The sequence below is a fragment of the Onychostruthus taczanowskii genome, unplaced genomic scaffold (genome assembly GCF_017590055.1).
Source record: "Onychostruthus taczanowskii isolate IOZ18803 unplaced genomic scaffold, ASM1759005v1 scaffold1, whole genome shotgun sequence".
Taxonomy (NCBI): Eukaryota; Metazoa; Chordata; class Aves; order Passeriformes; family Passeridae; genus Onychostruthus; species Onychostruthus taczanowskii.
In genome coordinates, this window is record NW_024496525.1 from 6,561,391 (window position 1) to 6,578,081 (window position 16,691).

The window sequence follows — 16,691 nt, forward strand, 5'->3', positions numbered from 1 at the left end:
TATAACCACAATTCTAAAAAAATCCCCAAGCCCCTTATTTTCAGGATTTTTACTGTTTTTCAACAGCATCAGGAACTTTAAATCTAATTTCCATCCTAATAGTCAAGAAATAAACAATCATTCTTAGATTACAATAAGCTATTATCAGTCTAACAAAAATTAATTATCTGTTTAAAAATGTTTAGATATAACTGCCTCCTATGTATGCTCTGAGGTGTAGATACTACAGAAAATTAAAACCCAAACCAGTAAAACATCAAGTTCAGTTTGTAGTTGGTTTTCAACAAGTAAGAATGTGCTCCTCTTCATGCACCAAAAAAAATGCATGAGAACAATAAATAAAGGATTGTTTAACAAGCAAATGTAGAACCATTCTAGTCACGTGCCCATCTATCAAACTCCTCATAAGGCCAAGTTCACTCATTTCTTTATAAATGATAAGCATGCACATTTTTCCTTAAAGCCCTAACTACCCTGCAACACCCAACTGTATTTATATCTATTGTTTGCAGAAAGTAAAGAGAAATTAAAGTACCTTCAACAGTGAGTACTGGCAACTGGCTATTACCAGGCAAAACTGGAAGACCCAAATATCCTTGAAAAAGCCCTCTATTAGAAGTACAGAGCCCAGAAATGCAACTAGAATAGCTAGGATGACAGCTAATACGTTCTCAAGGATCTCACGATTCCTGTTTTAAAGGGAGAGAAAAAAAAGAAAAAAAAAAGGGAATTTAAACCTATGTCTAGAAAAAACTGCAAAAGAACACTTAGAGTCAAAAATTAACAAGGGTTATGCTACTGGTAGCAAAGTAGTTAAGAATAAATTTGAACTTCAACAGTCTAATAGCACACTGTCCTTTAGCAAAGCTAGGAGCTACCAGGATTTCAATCACAGCTGAAAGCAGTTAGTATCTTATGGAATTTTACTTTAAACAGCAGAAGATAATTTCAGCAGATAATTTTAGAAATAATTCAAATGTTCCACCAGAAGCATGTCTGTAACATAAATCTGTATTCAAAGCCTATCCAAGATGATGATAAGCCTAAGAAAAAACACAAGTATGATAACTTACCTGCGTATATAATCTGTCATTCATGATTTTCTAATGAAGAAATTAAAAATACTCTTGCTTGTGTAAGATATGCCAAGTGGAATACAGATATTCCCTACGATATTGCTAGTGCTTTGGAACAGAGTTATGAGTATTCCTCCCTGGACAGAATCACTACTGTCCTGTTTATTTCAAGGAGGTTCACTACCAAAATATAAATACTCTACATATTCCAAAAGCTGACAACTGTCAGATCACCTTAATTTTATTCCTCTAGGTAAATGTAAAGGGACAAGAAGTCACAGTATTAAACGATTCTTTGAAAAAATGCTTTGGAACAGCAGCAAATTCTTTCTGTTTACCAAAAGACTAAGTGCATACCAGGTTGTAGACCCTTGAATTAATTTTTGGAGAAAGCTATACTCTAGCTTTAAAGATTGGCAATGAATCTTTCTATTTGATCATTCAAATATGTGACTGCCCCATGCAGGCAAAGTGAGGTTGGTTTCCTGTTTCCTTTTTTGATTGCCACAGAAGAAAATGAGAGTAGCCTCCATTATTTTAGAAAAACTACATTGAGTATTATTCTTTCATTTTTCAGAGTGCAATAAATAAGTACCACTCTCTAAGGATAGTTTTATCTATATCACAGTTTAGTAATTGTTTCCATCTTTGCTTTCTGAGGTCTGGCAACATACAAGGATCTCACCTATCAAATAAAGCCAGAAGAGTTAATCTATCAAAATTGATGCTAATCCAAAGTTTAGGCAGGATCCAAAAGCGATAGTACTGCTTGACTTTTTGAGCTGCTTCTTCTTGAGGCTGCATGTGGTCCTGAAGGTCAGGGCTCAGGTCAATATCTTGCTGCTCCAACAGATCTGTATCCATTGTTAGCAGCCTGTTCAACCTGATCTGAGGAAGAGAAAGCTAAAAGAAAGTTAGTATTAACAAAAACTCCTTTGTATCACATCACTGTATATGTACTGAATATTGCTTTGAAGAAAACTGCGAGAACTCTTTAGTTTCACTTTTGAGGAATTACATGTTAAGCACTGCCACAGGCTTCTACTTACTTTTTCTGTCCTTATTACAGCACATGAATAGGACTAGCAGCAATAACAGTTTGCATACAACAACTCCACCATTTCAGTATATGCCTTATTTCAAATGAATGCATCTTCCAAGCACATTATCCCATTTACTCTGAAAACTTCAAATTTCAAGACAACTGATACATGGACAACATACACTACAAGAATAATCCAATTATTAATTTAAATAAATTACAACACATTTCTTATTGTCAGCTAATCTGCATGCAAACCATGGTGAATGGTTCTTTTTGCATGACAAAGCAACATAGTCGTGCACCAGCAGTCAAACTCACTGAATCCAGAATACACTCAGAAATGAACCAAAGAAAAAGCTCTGTCCCAAATAGTCAAGTACTATTGATGACTGACTATTACTTATTTTGTAGTTTGTTTAGAGTTCTCATGAAACTCACAGTAATACTAACAACCATGAAAGATACTAAAGGAGAGTACTTGATGCTAATAAGATACTATAGTACATATTGTATAGCCTAATCCAGTTTCTAACAGGTCAAGAAACATCTTGATGTACTGCCCTTTATTCTTCGGCAATATAATTGTTAAAATGTCCTTTAATGAAAAAGCTTCACAAATGTGTAAGGCAAAGAGTAAAACTTCAATACTCATGCCACCTTCAAGTGTCAAAACTACAGGTTTAGTGTTTAGAAGGGCTTTTTCCCAACAACCATCTAAGTTTAACATTCAATTTCTTGATTTATAGAATTTTTTTTTATCACGCCTTAAATCATCAGAATCTTAGCCAGCTTCTCCTTCCTAGAAAAATACTAATGAAAAACCAAGCAGGGACACTCCCTTTCTAAAGGCATTTCAAAAACACAAACCATAATGTTTAAGGTAAGCTGTGTCAGAAAACAGATGCTTTTTTGACAATTTTTAAAAAACTTGATTTCTTAAAAGGTAGAACCAACATAACATTCATGGCACTAATAATAAATTTCGGTGGAAATTTCCATTTAGGTGTGTGAGTTGAGCTTTTACAGTCACAAATTTGCCTTAAAACAGAATCAATCCCTTCAATGGGACTACACTGGCAAACCAAGAGCACAGAAGAGGTAATGCAGCCTCTTTTCTAAAGGCTACATGTTTGAGGGGGACTGTGAAAAGCAAAGCAAGTTCCTCTAGCAGACACCAAGTTTAAAAAGCACGTTCTTGATCAAAAGCATGGTCAGGCAAACGGAGGTCTCTTGCTTCTCTGCCAAATCCTAAAGCTGTGTTTCATTTTCCCTCTTGACTATATCATTATATCTTGTTGTACTTCAACGTACTTCTCTTTGGTTTGCCAGCTTAAGAATCATGCCCTTTTGCACTGTTCTCAGAACACAATATGACTTCAGAATTAAGAGTATGGGTATGCCTGGACTTGACAGTAGTGCAAAAGCTTTCAGATCACAAAACTAAGGAATTATAAAGCTATTTGCAGTATGAAACAGTGTAAGCTTCTGCTTTGTTTTGCCAGTCACTTCTTGCATATAGATTTAATTTTTTTACAGCAGACTCCAATGACAGATTTCTAAACTCCTTTTAGGGAAATTACTCAAGTGAAGTGTCTTTTGGTCAGAACACTACATTTAGTCTTTCTGCTGCCTGCTAACCTCAGTAACACACAGAAGGAAAACTGTCCGAATTGTACACATTATCTTCGGAAACTTTTATAAAGTATCTTAGAAAAACTTCTATGACTGTTTTTAAATCACTAGGTTTTAGATCAGAGGAAACCAACTAAGTTTTAAAGTGCTACGTAAGAAGATGAATTTCTATGTACATATGAAGACACTACAATACTAAATACTTCCTCTTCATTAATCCAGACAAAATTCTTTCACAAGAACAGAGAACTACCACACAGAATGATTAATCAGTGCTATAAAGTTGGATAGTCTTCTGATTCTTTGCATGCTTTAAAAATAAGTAAGAAAAACTTACTAGATCATGTGGATAAAAGCGAACTGAGGTAGAACTCGATACGTGAGAGTCCGTGTCACTATAAGAACAGGGAAAATACTTCAGATTATAAACTACATTTTATTTCAACAGGTCACGCTAACTTTCTAGTGTCCCAAACTAATTTTGATACCTTGTGAATTTTATGTAAATATCTTTAAGTTTTTCCTTCAGTCACTTACTATAAATGCAAGCAGCCACTTAAGTCTCATGTATTGTGGTGCATTCCACAGCTATAGTAAGCCAGGAGACTCTTGAATCTTACACTTATCATTTTCTCAACACCCAGTCCCTAAATGGTCTAAAAAGAACTATAATGATAGCCATTATTCCACTTGAAAAACAAAAAATTTATAAGCTGTTAGCTACTGATTTGTAAGATACATCACATCTCTAAAGAAGTGCAGAGGCTGCTAGGTGTTCACATGCAGTTTCTCATAATTCTATACTGCTTTTATCAAGATCCCAAAACTGCCAAAAATAGTACATACTTAGCACAAGCAAAGAGAGCTACTTAAACCACTTTTGAAAAACTTAAAGTTAAACCTCTGGTAAGAAGAGCAAAATTACTTTGCAATTTCCAATCACTAGAGATGAAGAGAAATTTCTCTTACTGTATGAGAGTCCATATCCAACCATTGCTTTTTTCCCCAATTTTGGATAGCTTTTGGATGTTTGTTTTCCATGTAAATCACATGGTTGTAAGACTTGTATCAAATTTATGCAACTTTCCTTCAGTTCCTTGCCTTAAGATAAAAACATTCTTTGTTATCAACTTTACTTCACTCAAACTCAAGTATTCTCTACAGCCGAGATCTGATTATCTGAAGTGGCCAGTCTGTTCCTTCCATTAGCACATTCAACTTCATAACAGCAGCCATCAGCAAAGCCATTGCATCTGGAACATGCAAGCAGTAGAGGCAGGGATTGGCAGCTTGGTGGAAGGAATCCAGAACTTTTTGTCAAAGTTCAAATCTACAAAAGGCATTTGCACACCCTCACAAGAAAGATTTGAAGATGGGATGTTTTATACTCATTACTCCATAATTCCAAGAGCTATTCCACCTACATGTGGTAAGAATCACAGCATTCAGCATGGTGCAATAGCTTCAGAGCACTTCTACATAGTGAAGTAGATTGGGGGCAGGTGGGAAGCCACAGGAGGTTTTGAGTTACTTTTCTTTCTTCTGCCTCCTTTCCCTTCAGAGAAAGAAAGGGCATCTTTCCAACAGCAGATGAACTTTCCAGTATATAGCTGGCTATTTCAGCTGCAAGTCAAATTTTAATCTCAGGCATGTTAACACTTCCATTTACTGTTTAATGCCATCTACGAACTTGAGAATAAATGTATCAGTTTACAATGGCTTCACAACTGGAAGTTCAATAGCCATTATGGTCAACAGTCATCTAACTTTCTCAAAAATGGGTTAAATTCTTTAACAAAGACTTTCTATAAGCCAACAAAAAATGCATTTGTCAAATTCTCGGTTTGGAAGTGTATTGCTTAAGCTAATAGTAGCACTCATTTTCTGAGGCAATATTTAACATAGTGTCATCTTCCAGTAAAAATCACTTGGGTCACAAAAGCAAAAGTATATGGTTAATAGATTGTATTGATTTTTTTTGGTAGTCCATACTAAATAACCTTTTAAAATTAAAGTAAAAGATTGGATTGCAGTAAGACAAGAATCATCACTCTTGACTGGCCTTCACACACACCAGATGTTGGATGCTCTTCTTGCAGCTGGCTCAAAGTTCACAAGCGACATGTCGCAGCCCCCTGTCTCGTAGAGCGTAGAACTGAACTTACCTATTAAAGAAAAGGTCAAAAGCAGGTCAACATTTCCTCATGTTTCATCCCATTGGCAGCTGCTTTATTCATTAACTTACTATAGAGATCAATTCAAACATCTGATCTTACATCAGTGTCAAAATACAAAATGTGATTAGTCATGAATGTGTCACCAGGGCAGACATTAGCTGTCCTTCGTACCATTTAGTGTAACATATGTACTGTAACTGCAGTGCTGAATTAAAGAGTTTGTATTTACAAGATGCCACCATTAACACAACATAATGACAATGTAAACCTTTTTTTTACCCTTAGAGAATAACCACATGAAAAATTTGCAGTGAGCAGCTTCTTCATTTCTTTCCCACCCCCAACAGAACCATCAGTAAATCACTCACTATCAGCATCTAAGAATGTTTAGCTACAGCAGCAATAACCCAAGTATCCTGAATAAAATTCTTTTGAGACACCCATGTCTATTTGAAAAGAAACACAGAGACTGAAAGAAGTGGCCAGAGATGCTTCATAAGTTAACTTAGGAAACCCAAAAAAGGAATGTGCGGCAGAGATTTATTCTACAAGCTAGAAACAAATGCTTCAGTGTAAGAACAAAGGACTGCAAACTAACATCTTAGATAAACCATTTGGACTTACTTCCAAAATACATAATTTTAAAAAGTAGCCAAAGATTATAACTCAAATGATAAACTACCTTACTCAAATATGATGTTTTCACAGTACCCTCCTCCCAGCATTTGCCTGATCAGAGAGATAAGCATTGTCATTTTCCCTGAAGGCCAGGTTCAATATATTTCAGCTCTGAATGCAGGGAACCTGATTTTGAAACTGATCTCATATGAAATCATCTGCCAACTTCTCCATCTCTTCTAGCTTAAAACACTTCTTAAGTCATGATGCAAAACATGCAATATTCCATTATTAGCTTATATAAACAAAAGAAAAAATCCCACTTGGGAGCATGTGAAGAAAAACTGTATACACCTCTCAGCTGTACATCTTGCAGCTTTTCCTTCTGCTGATACAAGATACCAAGCAGTCCCCCCAGAAATACCTAACAAAATAAGAGCTTCCAATCTTTCCCATTTCTGTGAGAGCACGTCCTGCTAATACCATGGATTTTGAATACTTTTTAATACAATATAATCCTGCAGCAGCTTCTCTTGAGACCCATAGACATTTAAGTTTGATTCAGAAGCATTTAACTCTTAGCAGGTTAAATCCCTCAAACTAGATGCTTACAACCAGTGAAATGAAGAAAAAGAACTGGTATACTGAAAATATCTTCATAAAGCTTTCTACCCTCAGAGGGAGCACTTCAGACCAACCAGGGAAATACCACAGCTGTGCTCAGAGCCACCATTGTGACAAAGACAGTCCCCTACATAGCTCAGGAGGCACAAACAGCACGCACAGCAGCTCTCTTGATATTCAATTACATCTGCCACAGGCCTAAGTACAAAACTCAGTTGTTATTAGGGTTTCTTCCTCATTGGATAAGATTTTAATGAAGTGCTTTAGCTGATTATCTTTTGGTTTTTTCAATGCAGTGTATAGTACACAGTTAAAACTAAAGTTTAAATTTTAACTAGTAGATAACACGGGGAATCTTCCCACAACTTAAAAAAACCCTTGGTTACAAAGGTATATTTATTAACTGCATCAATAAAAAAGTCTCAAGAGCAAACATGGAGATACTGGACAATACAAATACACTTCAGGCTCTATTCAGGACAAAAATGTGCATTAATTATTATGGAAAAATCTCCTGGGCAAGTAGCCCTTAAAAAAAAAAAAAGGAAGTTTGGGTTAAATTCTCCATGGTTTTGCATTACTGAATAGAGATCCTGTAAAGTAAACTTTTTCATTTTTAACTTAATGAAATTCTAGCCACAGAAGTTAGAATATACTACTTGGACATGCAACTTCCCCCTTCCCTTGGGCTGAGGAAAGCACATCACGTATTTATTTCAGAGGCAGTTTACTGAACTATTACACTTTTTCAGTTCCCTGTCACCCAACTTATCTTTGAATCTATCAAAATTTACTGCATTTATATTGCTGCTGTAAGTACTGCACTGCTGCAGTGGGATATAACAAAACTGAATAACAGAGGTAGCAAACAAACAGAACACTTCATTCCCACTGTTTATACACAAACTACGAAATGGACTCAGGATATGTCATGCTTGCAATTCACCCACCTATTTAAAGAGGCCTTCCATTGAAAGTTAGCTCCCGGGCAAGCACAGCACAGCTTCGCATTAATACAAAATCTTTTTCTGCCCCCCCCCCTTTTTTTTTTTGTTTTTCTTTTGCTGTTTTTGATTTGGTTTGGTTTTCTTGCTGTCTTTTTGTTGGGGTTTTTTGGTTGGTTGGTTGGTTTAAATAAAAAGATTTTTCAGAAAAGCCTCAACTCATCTCAGTAGAAAACTTGACAGGATCGTTCATTGCTATTGGTGACACAAACTCCAAAGTCTGACTGGAGATAATTAAATGAGCTCCAAAATCCTTAATTTTTAAACTCTATGAGATGGGAACAACCTCCTCACAGTACATAAATTCTAACAAAGAATTTCAATACTCAAGATTCAATACATATGGATATACCTAGCACTTCTGTTTACTCTAGTGACTCTTTCCCATTCCTGTCTCCCACAGCATTCTCCGCGGGATACTTGGAACAGCGCCACATTGAATAACCTTAACAATGTATTTCCTCTCTCTAAAGCCTATCATTTTATCAAGCTGTGAACAAATGGGAGACTCTAAATCATGCTGCAAATCAAGAAATATGATCAACAGCATGTTTGCCCAGTCAACGTAAAAGTCTAACTTCTCTGCACACAAACACACAAATAAAGAGAACTGTACGTTCTTAGCAAATTAAAGTCACCCAAAAATATTCTATTTGGACCAGGTTACAATAACAAACCAAGACACTGTGATACTCAAGCATACAAATCCAAAATACATCTTCGTTCTGACATGGAGAGAAGACAAAATATATGCTCTTTGAAGCAAGTTTCCTTGTTCCAAAAGACCAAAATAGCTCATCACCACATCCAGAGACAACCATGTAACAGTTCACACTGTACAAACTCATATTCCCACAGTTAAGGGCATCAACAGACAACAGCAACAGGCTGATGAGCTTACAAAGACGTATCTGGAAGATTTAAGTGGCTCAGGATTTAACTGAAATGGTGCTCTGATGGTTTTCTCAGCTAAGTTACTTTCAGTGTGCTTCCCATTTTTACATCCAATACATACTACTTTTTTTTCAAACCACTCAGACTAGTTCACATGCAAAGGCTTACTGACATGATGAAATTACATCATCGTTAGATCAAGATATATTTGTTTACTGCTTCAGCCAGTGTTTTTTAAATAGTTAGCAAAACCAAAGTCATCAGAATTTGACTACTTGGTAGACTGCTAGGAGTTTTATTTCCAAAGGTCAAAATTTTCCTGTTAGCTAAGGTATGAAGGCATACACGTTTTCAGTTAGAACACTTCAAAGTAGCTCATTATTTGTTCCTATATGAAGTTTGTCAAAAGAGTAACTTACCTATTACCCCAAATCCCAGACTACAAAACTGATATTTTCCATAGGAATAATGGGAAGTGAATATTTATTTTCCATATGGACCTTTGAACATGCTCCCACATCCATGCCAAATAAATTATATATATATTGAATTATCAAAAGGTACTGAGTGACTGCTTCTAAATTGGTTTTAATCTAATAAATACCCAGTGTATATGCCCATCTTTCTTCACATAAAAGTTTTGATGTTCAAAACCATTTAACTTCCTTCATAAATTAAAATACTTAAATCTGAAAGGTTATTGCTTGTTATATAAACAATACAACCAGAGATCCACCATACCACCATAATTGTCTTGTAAAGCTCTAGATGAGCAGTTCTCTTTAAGCACAAAAGCAATTTTAAAAAATCATCTATCCAAGGACATGAGTCTGTTATTTCACCCCAGCTTCAGACACCGGCCATCTGTTCTACTAACTCAATACTTGGATTCCTAACTACTTGACAAATTCTAATTTGAATTTAATCAATCTTCACTGCAAGGGCTGAAAAATCCCACCTACCTGTCTAAACAATCAGCTATTAGAACAAAAAGAATCACTACTGCCACACTCTGCTCTGAAAACCGTCACTCACTTAAGTCACGGCACATGTTTTGCTGCTTTTGAGATTTGTATTACAGCAATCCTGCCTATAATCATGGCATTTAGTTTGCCACCTTTCCTTTCATTCCTGCATTCCTTCTATGATTTACTTCATGTTTACCACTCCACATCAAGCTCCTTTTCCATCCTTTCAAGTTCCTTCCCCGTCAACGTTCCAATAGCATAACTGATAAAAATCTTCCTACTTTGAACCTGGAAGACTGAAGATAATGCCTCAAAGCATGTCTTGCCTTACTCCCAGGGCAATGCCCAGTTAAAGATAACTGTATCACCACCACGCTGGCTGTGGGACAGGTATAATACAGTGAGGCTCATCCTAGGTAAAATAAGCCACAGAATCAAATTAACAAACAAGAAACTTTAACGTAAACAAAACCAAAAATTGTGTCTTATTAAGTGCTGCAGCTTGACAACAACACAAATAGAAAAAAATGTAGAAAGTAAAGGAAAACATGAGCCCTATATGTGAGGGCTTTTACAGTAAATGAATATGTGCCCTGCTTGCCTTTCCAAGAGGATTTGAATTAACAAAAGAAACTCTTCTATGCACTGTACAGAGATATATAACCCCATCTATGCTTGTCACTGGTATTTCCAGATGGAGTAAATCAGGTTTTGTTTCCATGTATTTCCCCAGCCACTATTTTTTTTTTGTCCTGGGCAGTCACTATGATTTCCACAAAGAACTGGTCATAACTCCTTCATCACTTTTATTTTTATTCTGATGCTGATCAAGGGAAAAACAAACTACAACTTTCTCCCAACCCAAACCACAGACAAACTGGGTCATCTTTCACTGTAAGATATTTTGGGAGAACATAGCAAAACCAAGAGCCTTAGACTCAATGGAAAAATAGTGCTACCTCATCCCTGACTGACGGTTAAAAAAACCAAAAAAACCCAGAAACAAAACAAAACAAAAACCCCCCCAAAAAAAACCCCAAACAAACCACATACCACTTATAAGGAAAGATACTTTCTTGTCAGGCCTGATAAAGGAATCACATACACAGAAAGCTTGCACCATTTTGCCAACTGTTTTACTCTTAACAAAAGATAGCACCTGTTCCACAAAACCTGCTACACAAACTAGAAAACTTGGTTTTCCTAAAATAACACAAGAAGATCCTGCCTATAATAGCTCCTTTCTCTCAAAGGATTCTAAACTAGATGCTCAGAGTCTCAAAACTGGAAACAAATCCCTGTTATGCATCAGATTTCTATCTAGCAGATACCAGAAGTTTTGTGCCTCCCAAAGACAATGTGATGTCTCATATAATTGTAAGCACAGTACAGGTAAAGTTTCAGAAGAATTGAGTCTCATGAATTTGTGAAGACTCCAATGCACAAAAATAAAACGTATATGCCTTTTTAGAGAGTCTGAGTGCCATGTTGAATTTTATACATGATCTACTTTGATTTCTGCTATAGCAATTAATACAAGCTCTTGAATAACATAGACCTAGATTGCATATTAAATGACAAACTCTACAGAACTCAACTGTATTGTTTGGGTAAGATGAACCAAATCCTTCAAATAATTAATGGCGGCCTCAAGAATATAGCTCAGCATTAAACTTGGACAGAAATAACCACTATAACAATTTCAGAGTTATATTTCAAATATCTTTTCAAATATTAAATAAGAGCCCAAATTAAATTAAAAAATGGGTTTCATGTAACAAGTTTTTATAGCTGAGAGACACAAGCACTGAGATAGAAACAATAACACTTCTATCTAGAAAACAGTAAAGCAACAGACTCTACTACAAAAATTATTAGATAAGGAGATAATGTGTATTTACTACATTTGTAGTTAAGTCTTATAAAACATCTCAGAGTAGGTAATGGTCATTTTCAGTTTTGCTTACATTCCATTTTCCCTTATACTGCACTAGATGATGCAGAAGAATGAAGACCCAGTCAAACTCACATTTAAAGGATTACCACAGACTCTCAATTCATGGAGTCAGTTCTAGTGGGGTAAGAGACAACCCACTTATCTTTTAGTCCTGGATTACACAAAGGTCTGAAACACATGTTTTGTCAGTGTTCTGATCAAACCTGTACTTTTAGGTTATTAGAGCTGACAGCTGCTCAAAATTCCATCACTAATAATTGTCAGTGCTGAGGATGCCCATTTTAATAATTCAAGGAAGAGTTACGCATTAATGATGAAGTCATAAGTAATTCAGGCTACGTATAGTTAGCAGCAAAGATCCCTGCTGGGAATTTGTCCAAATCTGTCCCTGCATTATGTGGCAGATCAGTCACTTATTAAGACCGTCTTAACTTCTTCCAAGCAATTTTATTAGCTGCATAGAAGTTAATTAAGAAGTTAATAACCAAGAATACCACATAAAATGGACCATGAAGAACTAAGAAGACACTATAAAGCTCCATAAAATGAAGATATTTGATATACGAAAGAGTCCAGATTTACTTCCAATACCAAGCTCTTAAATTAAGGTGTACATTCAAAACAAAGCATTCATTTACATAAGTATTTCTTTTTTGAACAGCAGCTAAACAACTCATCTAAAAAAGGTAAGATCAAGAATTCTTAGGACCCATAACAAGTAGGCTTTTTTTTCAGGAACCAGAAGATTCCCAAACTCTCCATCTCTGCTCAACTGCCTGCAGGACCATAGGAAAGATTTATCAAATATGTTACATTGTTCAAATCAAGCTCTCACACCCTCATTACTTGTACCTATGACTCCTTATTTCCCATCACGCATTTGTTAGACAAACTGCCTGGAAAGGTGATTGAGCAATATAGCCTTCCTAGAAACACACCTATAAGATTCAGAAACAACGCTCAGGTTAGCTGATTTTCAGTGCATTATTACCAATAAATCTGCTGTATTAAAACTTCCATGTCACCAAGGTTACATAAGGCCTGCATACCAAGTTCATCGTGCAAACTGCTACCGCCTACAGCAGATGCAGTGGCATGTGATGCTTCTAAGTGGACACTCCCATTTCTCACCAGCAAGGAGGCGCTAGCGCCGGGCACAGCTGCCTGGGAAGGGGGGCAGGACTGCACTCTGACCTGGGAGGAGCACTGCTGGCCTTGCTGACCATCTTGAAGGCTACGAGAAAACACGCATTGGGGACACATTACCAGGAAGAAGTGAAAAAGAGCCAGAAGTGAAGCAAAACAAGATTTTTCAGTTTAAAGAGGAACTTTTTTCTTAAATAGTAGCATTAAGCAGCCAACCGTTAAGGTTAAAGTAATCCCTACATTCTATGCAACAGAGTATTTAGGCCCTAGTTACAGCAGTAATCTAGAGATATGGTTCCTGTCAACTTCTTAGAAACAGTATTGCTTTCTAAGACCTCCCCAAGTCACCCAACAGGTATATTCTGTGTCTTAATTTGAGGGTGCAAAAGCAAATTACTGCCAGTTAGTTTGACTACAGACTAGCCTGAGGTATCACCTATATTTACTACTGACTATTCCAGTCTTCTCACAATCACTGGGGTCCTTTTTGCTTATTCAAGTATGACCTGATCAGCTGTTTAGGGCTTTTTTCTTAGTCACCAAGACATCACCTTTCTTATTATTAATGCACACTAATTAGAAAACGTCTTTAAGCTGTGTTAATAGCCACAGGATACCACAGGCCTTGTAGATAACTGAAGTAATATGTCTGGATTCAGAATTACTTTGAACATATTAAGACTCTCTATACAAAGTTTTTAATTGCAAAAGTAAAGTTGATTCTGAAGTTATTTTTAAGTTGTAGCAAAAGCTTTATTAATCACCAAAATACAGGTTTTAAAAGTCAACCTGGCTTTCAGAGAAATTGGTACATTTCTCAGAACCATGAGCAAACAATGCTTAAAAATGTTAATTCTCCTCCTCACAGACTTCAATTGCAAAATTAAATTAATAAAACTATTTACAAAAGTTAGATTGTTTTAATAGCTTGTTTAATATTAGGCATGACGGTGTCAGAGTACATTATGTTTACAGTTGATATCATACCATCTTCGCAAGAGCAGTGGTTTTATTATCCTTCATTTTGTGGATTTAAAGAAGTTACATTATACAGTCATTAGCTGAAGCATTATCTTAGATTTTGTATTTTAAAGACTGGAAAATAGCTTAAGCACTCTTTTGAAAAACAATTTTTATCACCTGTTGGTTTTAGCACTTCACTGTTTACAGCATGATTCTAGAGCTGGCAAATGAGGCAACTAAAAAAACAAGATCTTACTAAGAGTTGAAGGGTTATATCTGATGTACTTGCTTTTAATAGTATTTTCTACATCATCTACTTTTCAGTTCTTTTGTTAGAGCATCACTGGAAAACAAAATATGGATATAAGAATAGGTGTTAAGAAAAGCTCATGCAAAATAATGCAGACATGCACACAGCTCAGGAAGGAAAGAACTGCAACTCATTATTTACTGTGTTCTAAGATTTTAATCTGAAATTTAAATTCAGTATTTGCTGCAGTACATGAGGTTTTCAGTGAGCTATGCAGCAACAAAAGTCCTAAGGAAGTTCACGGATGTGCCAACCTTCACTGCCTTCCTTAAGCAACACCAAACCAGTGCTAAACAATACTGCTTTCCCATAAACAGCAGGTACATGTCAAGAGGTGTATACACACAGCTGCCCTTTGAATAGTTATCCACATCTGTCACAATTATAAAATCCCACAAAAATATTGATGTCAACCAATTGCAAAAAAGCCCAACTTATTCTCTCCCTGATTATTATAAGAGTAAAATTCTGTTTCATACAGTCACTTACACACATGCATACACCATTGACTACATGGACACCAATGAACACTTATTTTTGAAGTGCCCAAAACACTTGACATTTAGACAGGACAAAAGCAGGGGTGGATGGTGTTTTATGGTGCATTTTGGGTTTGTTTTTTTAGGTTACCAGGCAAAATAATCTTGTGTCTAATTTAGCATCAAACCAATAGAATTTACTAGACCAGGTTTGACTTGTCTACCATTGCCAAAGACACGCATATATAATGCCACTGTCTCTTTTACTAAACATTTCACAGCAGAAGTGAAAAGTAATTGCAATCATGGACAGGAAATTAAAAAAGAAATCAGGTTTAACTCAACAGGTCCTAGGGAACATTCCCCCAACATAGAATTTTATGAAAAGAGTCAGAAGATTAGAGATTAAAGTTTTGCTGGCAAGAATAAGAAACGCATAACATCAGGGCAACTAAAGATTAGTAAATCTAATACTCTTAGAAGTTTAATATCTGAAGTCATGGATTAGCAATATCAAAAACTAGACTGGGGCAGCTCACCAACAGCATACAGGCATGATGTCAGTACAACTGCAGCAATGTTTTGACAACTTCTTAGTGGTAACTGGCTAAAAATGTCTCTATATTTCTTCACATTTGCTCCTTAGGCATGATTTCTTTTAAATCTTTCTTAATGGTTTCCTCTTTCCAGTAACACAGAATTTGCAATAAAATTAAGCTACCCATGTAAAGGAAAGGGTATTTTTAGATTGTTCACCTAGAAATTAGAACATTAATACTTTTTTTTTTCAGATACATTTCACAGTTGACAGCTCAAATGGAATTTGTGTCAAACAAATATGAAAGCACTTTGGTGTTTGGTTGGCAATTTAACTCCACTCCAAGGGACAGGATCATGAAAAGTACTTTGAGTAAATTACCCTAATAAGTATTTAATTCTGAATATGTTCATATTATAAAGCATTTTTGTTAATATATGTCATTATGTTAGAGAAAGAACAGTGAGCAGTTTTGGGTGGTTTGAAATTTATAATAGAACAAATTAAGATAACAAAGGTGCTTAGAGGAAATACAAGTCTAGAATGTTTAATCTGCTTTTTTACCCTTGAACATCTTGTCTGATTAAAGAGTTACTCCCACTTCACAACGTGAAATTCGTGATTCACAAAGTTACTTCATAGTCTCTCACTGAAGTCAAGCTTAAGACCTGGGAACCTTAATGCTGCACTAGCATGTGGAAATGAAGCCACTGTCAACCACAGTTTAAAACAGTCTTGTATTTTCCTTACTCTATACCTACAAGAAAGAAAACACCGTTTTCTAACTAATACACACTTAAGGAGCTTTCATTACTCTGCATAGCCTCTTATGCAAACTTCCCATCCTTCACTATGAAATAAATCACTAGCTTGAAGCTCAACACTCTACATTCAGCAAGACCAAAAGCTTAACAGAGAAAAATCTAAAATGACGCAATTACTACTTCATACTGCACCAGCCACTAAAACCACACCTAACTAGTTTCAGTCCTTGATAAGACAGAATTCAATTCTTCATCTGTTAGATTTCTAGGTACCATTCTTGCACTCCCCTTGCCTGAGGAAAATCTGCAAAAGTAGTGCTCAAATATTTTAGTGGTGCGACAGAAATGGCACAATTCCTCTGCCATCCTCTGTTGTAAGGTATTTTCTTTTTATTTATTCCATTTCTACAGGTTTTCCTAGTTCAAAAAAACAACATAAATATTCCCAAAACACAACAACAGTTTAGCATACGAAGGAAGATCATTAAGAATATAT

General features: G+C 35.9%; 1 protein-coding gene across 7 annotated transcripts in view; it reads right to left on the reverse strand.

Moving 5' to 3' along the window:
• Positions 1–16,691, reverse strand: part of PCNX1 (pecanex 1) — an 86,140-nt gene that overhangs the window by 36,701 nt on the left and 32,748 nt on the right. For 3 of the 7 annotated variants that reach the window (XM_041402676.1, XM_041402667.1, XM_041402724.1), the window contains exons 8-12: positions 13,045–13,229; positions 5,828–5,918; positions 4,091–4,148; positions 1,762–1,979; positions 536–689 (exon numbers count right to left, since the gene is read on the reverse strand). In XM_041402676.1, coding sequence (XP_041258610.1) covers positions 536–689; positions 1,762–1,979; positions 4,091–4,148; positions 5,828–5,918; positions 13,045–13,229 — 706 coding nt within the window. The remainder of the gene's footprint in view (positions 1–535; positions 690–1,761; positions 1,980–4,090; positions 4,149–5,827; positions 5,919–13,044; positions 13,230–16,691) is intronic. The other 4 variants (XM_041402686.1, XM_041402713.1, XM_041402704.1 and 1 more) reach the window with 4 other exon arrangements.